The 5,831-nt window shown below is 30.9% G+C and overlaps 1 protein-coding gene across 1 annotated transcript; it reads left to right on the top strand.

Moving 5' to 3' along the window:
• The first annotated feature begins 1,543 nt into the window (after positions 1–1,543).
• Positions 1,544–5,498, top strand: LOC111898937 (protein DJ-1 homolog D). The gene is made up of 5 exons (XM_023894818.3): positions 1,544–1,778; positions 1,931–2,047; positions 2,707–3,147; positions 4,597–4,959; positions 5,085–5,498. The coding sequence occupies exons 1-5, from the start codon at positions 1,713–1,715 to the stop codon at positions 5,271–5,273; spliced, it is 1,176 nt and encodes a 391-aa protein (XP_023750586.1). The 5' UTR covers positions 1,544–1,712; the 3' UTR covers positions 5,274–5,498.
• The last annotated feature ends 333 nt before the right edge of the window (positions 5,499–5,831 follow it).

The following is a 5,831-nucleotide window of genomic DNA, read 5'->3' as shown; positions in this document are numbered from 1 at the left end:
AAATTTAACTTTTTAAACAAAAAAAAGTCTTCATTATCTAATTTTATACAATAATCTATCATTTTATGTTAAAAAATAAAAAAATTTTCGTTAATTTGGACAAAATAAAATAATCGAAACTTTTCTATTTAAAAAATAACAAATAGGATTAAACTGTATTATTACCCAAAATATTAGGACTTTATTATATATATATATATATATATATATATATATATATATATATATATATATATATATATATATATAATTGTTATTAATTCTTACTTTTATTTATTTATATTTGTTTTTGTGGTTTAAAATCTTTTAATATTTTTGGCATCTTATTTGAATATACAATTTAATATTATTATTTTTTACAATTTGTTTGGTCACATTATATAACATTTTTTTTTTCTATATTTAGGGTTTCACTTATTGCATTTTTATTTATCTTTGATTATTTTCATATTAATATTTTGTTTTAATTTCAATATTGATTAAGCTCGTATTAATCTACAGTTAATCCTTAACTGATAAGGGTTGTCTCGATCCCACCTAGTTGATTAATTTTTACATAGACAATTCATAAAATTATGATATTCGTTATATCGATATGGCTTAGTCTTTTTCTTTTTATTATTATTAACTTTAAACAAAAACATATTAAAAATGCACAACTACAACTATTTTTTTACCACTGCCACATCTGCCATTACCGCCTCTTTTGCTACCAACTTTCATAATCATATATGATTACTCAATATGTGAACAAACGTATATGTATAATCATTTATGATTAGATATGCATATAAACATGTATAATTATATATGCTTATATCTTTCTGTTATATAATCATTATGATTAGGCACACCCTGCTACTGCCGGTACGCTGAAGTGTTAGAACGACAATTGAGAAATATGTGGCTGAGATGAATCTCAAGATCTCTAATTCTTTTTTACATCTTAAGTGAACCGTCCTCTATATATATATATATATATATATATATATATATATATATATATATATATATATATATATATATATATATATATATATATATATATATTGAAGTAATAAGGATTGAAAGTAAATTTTCAAAATAAAAAAGGATAAAAATTGAAAATAAATATTAACTGGAGGATTATAGATGTAAAAATTGTTTGATAAAGTGATTGTTTAATGGGATGTAAAAAATCGTTAAAAAATAATCGACAGATAATGTGCAATTGTATAATATGTAATTATTAAGATAAGTCCCATCAAATTGGGTTTTAACCAAAGTCAAAATGGTAAGCGGTTTTGACCACCCAAATCGGGTGCGAATAGCATCACCCTATCGGGTTTAATGCTCATTGAAATCATTTGCCCGTTTCTAAAAAGAAAAATCTACTCAACGTGGGAGATGGGTTGAGTACCTAGCACTAGCAGTGCGGCCATAAAACAAATAGCAGTGCCAACGTGTTTTCCCTCTTTCTCGTTCTTGCCACGTGCCAACCTTGCCTCCCCCTCTCCTCGGACCCCCTTAAATTTTATTAAAAAATGGCTATTGTGTCTAATTTTATATACAAAGGGGGTGTATCAGTTTGGTCAAATAATTGAAAGGGGCTGAACGGAAGTTACAGTAGTGAAGAAGTAGTAGTATCCCATAAACAGACACACACTTCTTCGAACATTCTACATCATTTCCTAAGGCTTCTCCTCCACATTTTCGTTTGAGGATTATCTCTAATGGCGAATTTGGGTTCTCCAAAGAAGGTCTTGATGTTATGTGGCGATTACATGGAAGACGCTGAGGTTTCTTTTGTTTATTTTGACTCTTAACTTTTGACTTTCGCTGCTATAAACACACAGATCTCGATGTTTACTTCGAGTTTGTGATTGAATTGATAACATATAGTTCTCGAAGTAAAATTTAGTATTCTGATCAAATTAATTCGGTTTGGCAGGCGATGGTTCCGTTTCAAGCGTTGCAAGCTTACGGATTGTCCGTCGATGCTGTTTGCCCCGGTAAAAAATCCGGCGACATTTGTCGCACTGCTATTCATCAAGGTTCTCCTCATCAGGTCCTCCTCTCACTTAATCTGCAGACTTTCCATACAAATTGGTAATAACTCCTAAGGTTGCATAAACGTCAACAAATTCAAGTCCCATACAATTTCTTACTTTTAGCAAAATCTTTTGATTTAAATAAATTAACTATTATCTTGTCATCTTACGATTATCCATGATATGAATCCTAAGTTCTACTAAGGGGAAATTGCTTCATTTCTAATTTCTATCACAACGGGCTTTAGAAATGGTTACTAAAACTACCTTACTTTTCAAATTGATTATATTTGGGTAACTTTAACCATTTCAATTGATAGTAATGTTTATAAATTAACAATGTAATATGTCCTAGTTGCAGAAGTTAGGGGTGCTACATTTTAATATATTACTACTATACTATATGATACCATCATCTTTTACATATTTAAACTGCATAGCTCATTGTATGGTGTTAATTTTGTCACCAAACAGAACATCAAGCTGCACTAACTTACTGAATACATGTATAGTTATAACATAAAGCAACAAAATATCACAAATTTAATTTTTTTGCCTTTTGTGAAATGTGAAAACATATGAATAGAAATAAAGCACATATGATGTCACAAACCCATAAGATTGCTCTGTTTCTTGTGTATTAGTAATCTTATTATGCTTTACTACATTTTAGCAGACATATTCCGAGTCTCGTGGACACAACTTCAGTCTCAATGCAACTTTTGATGAAATCGATTCAAGCACATATGATGGCTTAATTATACCAGGTGGAAGAGCTCCTGAATATCTGTCAATGAATGAATCTGTTCTAGACCTCGTGAAAGATTTTGTCAAATCTGAAAAGCCCATTGCTTCCATCTGCCATGGACAACTTATCTTGGCAGCTGCTGATGTTGTGAAAGGTCGAAAAGTTACAGCATACCCTACTGTGGGACCCATGCTTGTTGCTGCAGGTGCTCATTGGGTGGAACCTGAGACAATGGCATCATGCTGTGTTGATGGAAATATAATCACTGGAGCTGCTTATGATGGGCATGCTGAGTATATCAATCATTTCATCAAGGCATTAGGAGGTACTCTCACTGGTTCCAATAAACGGATTCTATTCCTCTGTGGGGTAAGTTGTGTTTCCTTCCCTACTTTATATAAGCAAAAACTAAGTTGCCATTGCTATAATTCTGTAGATTTTTCAAAGTACAATGCGTAATTAGAAATTATTTTAAAGTACAATGATGTAATAAGAAAAAAAAAAAGGAAGTATAATGCTGTAACAAAAAAGTTGAGACTTACTTTGCTGTTTCTTGCTTTTTTCTCTACTATTATATTCATGAGTTTTTGGTTATATCTTATAGGGCTAAATACAAGAAGTCAACATACAGTAACATACTTTTATTTATTTGTTGTGTATTAAAGAATCACAGTTCCATTTCTTTTTATTACAACATTGTATTTTTTTTTTTCTTTTCTTATTAAGACACTGTATGAAAAATTTACACAGTTATAGCGTTGTACTTTCAAGTTTTTTTTTTTTTTTTTTTTTTTTTTTTTTTTTTTTTTTTTTTTTTTTTTTTTTTTCTTATTATGACATTATATTTAAATAAGGGAACCCACTCATAGCAGTGAAGATTACTTTTTATTTGTCTGACATTGATATAATTGGGTAGACATGTGAAAGTACAACACCCTAGTCAGTAGTAACAATTCGAAAGTACAATGCTATAATAAAAAAAAAAGTGAAGAGTACATTAATATTTCTTGCATTTATCCCTAACTCTATTTACATGAGTTTTTAGCTAAATCTTATAGGGGTAAAAATGCAAGAAATGGCAACGTACTATCATTTATTTGTGTATCATAGCATCCTACTTTGTTTCTTTCTATTACAACATTATACCTTGTTCTTTTTCTCATTAAGACACCATACTTTTAAAATTTTACCCAATTATAGCATTCTACTTTCATTTTTTTTTCTTATTAAGACATTAAGGATGCGTTTGGTTGTGGAAAATTGTTTTTATTTTCCTAGAAAAAAACGTTTTCAAAAAAAAAAGGAACTGAGTTTTCATTTTCAGTTTTCAATGACAAATTTAGAAAATGTTTTTGGTTATACATTTTCTATCACTTTTCATTTTCCATTTTCTGTGTTTCCAAATATTACAAGGGTATTTTGTTTTGACACAGAAGGGTAAAGTGGTCCATTAGTCTCATTCAATACAGATAAGAAACGGCCTTTGTTTATACAACATTTCTTTCAAGACAAAAAGCTAAAACAGTCATTTACTCTCTTTCAGTCGTAAAAAGAAACAGTCTATGTTTTTTTTTTCAATCAGACACGAGGGTAAAACGGTCATTTACTCTCATCAGTAGAAAGAAGAAACAACCTTCGTTCATACGACATTTCTTTTTCAAACACAGAGAAGGGTAAACCAGTCATCTACTCTCATCACTAAAAAAAAGAAACAACCTTTGTTCATGGAAGACACTTTTTTTAAAACATAAAAAGCTAAAAAAAAAGGTCATTATACTCTCATAATTAGTAATTGTGACTATTTTTGTTGTTGTACAGGATTACATGGAAGACTATGAAGTATTAGTTCCATTTCAGTCGTTACAAGCTCTTGAATGCCACGTAGACGCCATTTGCCCCAACAAATCAGCAGGCGACACGTGTCCTACAGCTGTCCATGATTTTGAGGGGGACCAAACATACAGTGAAAAAACAGGGCATGATTTCAAACTAACAGCAAATTTCAAAGACACAGATGCTTCAAGTTATGAAGGCCTTGTCATCCCTGGAGGCCGAGCTCCAGAATACCTAGCACTAGACCAAAATGTTATTAAGCTGGTCAAACATTTCATGGATGCTGGAAAACCTATAGCTTCCATCTGCCATGGTCAACAGATTCTATCTGCTGCTGGTGTTCTCAAGGTAAGGGGAATATTTATATATAAATAATAGGTTTTTTTTTTTTTTTTTTTTTTTTTACTTTGAGTAACCAACCAATGATGATGATGAGTTGTTTTGACTTTTTACTGTTGGATATGATATAAAAGGGGAAGAAATGTACTGCATATCCTGCTGTGAAACTGAATGTGGTGTTGGGTGGTGGAACATGGTTAGAACCGGACCCAATTGATCATTGCTTTACGGATGGAAATCTTGTAACCGGAGCAGCCTGGCCAGGTCACCCTCAGTTTGTTTCTCAGTTCATGTCATTGCTTGGTGTTCGCGTATGTTTCTAGTAACATTACATGGTTTTTTTTATCACTTATATTATATACACACACAAATCCGTTTTATGTTTGTTACTGTATCGAGAATAACATATTACATGTGTGTCGAAACTATCTTTGAGTTGGCTGTTGCAAGGTCAATTTGATTGGTTCTCTTGTATTATGTGGTATACTGGTATCTGCACATTTAGGTCAAAAAGGTCAACAAAAAATAACTATTATTACCATTTCTAATTTGTTGTTTGAATTATTTACTTGGTTTTTGATCAATTTACGATCTTTTGTTTTTTGGTGTGGTAATCAAGAACGGTGAATTTGCATAAAACTATATCTAGGGTTTTTGGTTTGATGATCCAAATCTTTGAGGTCCAAACATGAGCGTGTGTGTTAAGTTATGTATGGCACCCCAAACTAGCTTTTTTTTTCCTGAGTTTTTTTGTTTGTTATGTTTGGTAAGTCAAAAAGTAACGTAAACTAATTTTTTAAAAAGCTATTCAGACTAGCTTTTAGACGAGTTCATTGAGCTTTCTCTAATATTCTTCTAAATATTATCAAATATAGAATAAC

This window comes from Lactuca sativa, chromosome 4, assembly GCF_002870075.4.
Source record: "Lactuca sativa cultivar Salinas chromosome 4, Lsat_Salinas_v11, whole genome shotgun sequence".
NCBI lineage: Eukaryota > Viridiplantae > Streptophyta > Magnoliopsida > Asterales > Asteraceae > Lactuca > Lactuca sativa.
This window is presented reverse-complemented; position numbering and strand designations above follow the sequence as displayed.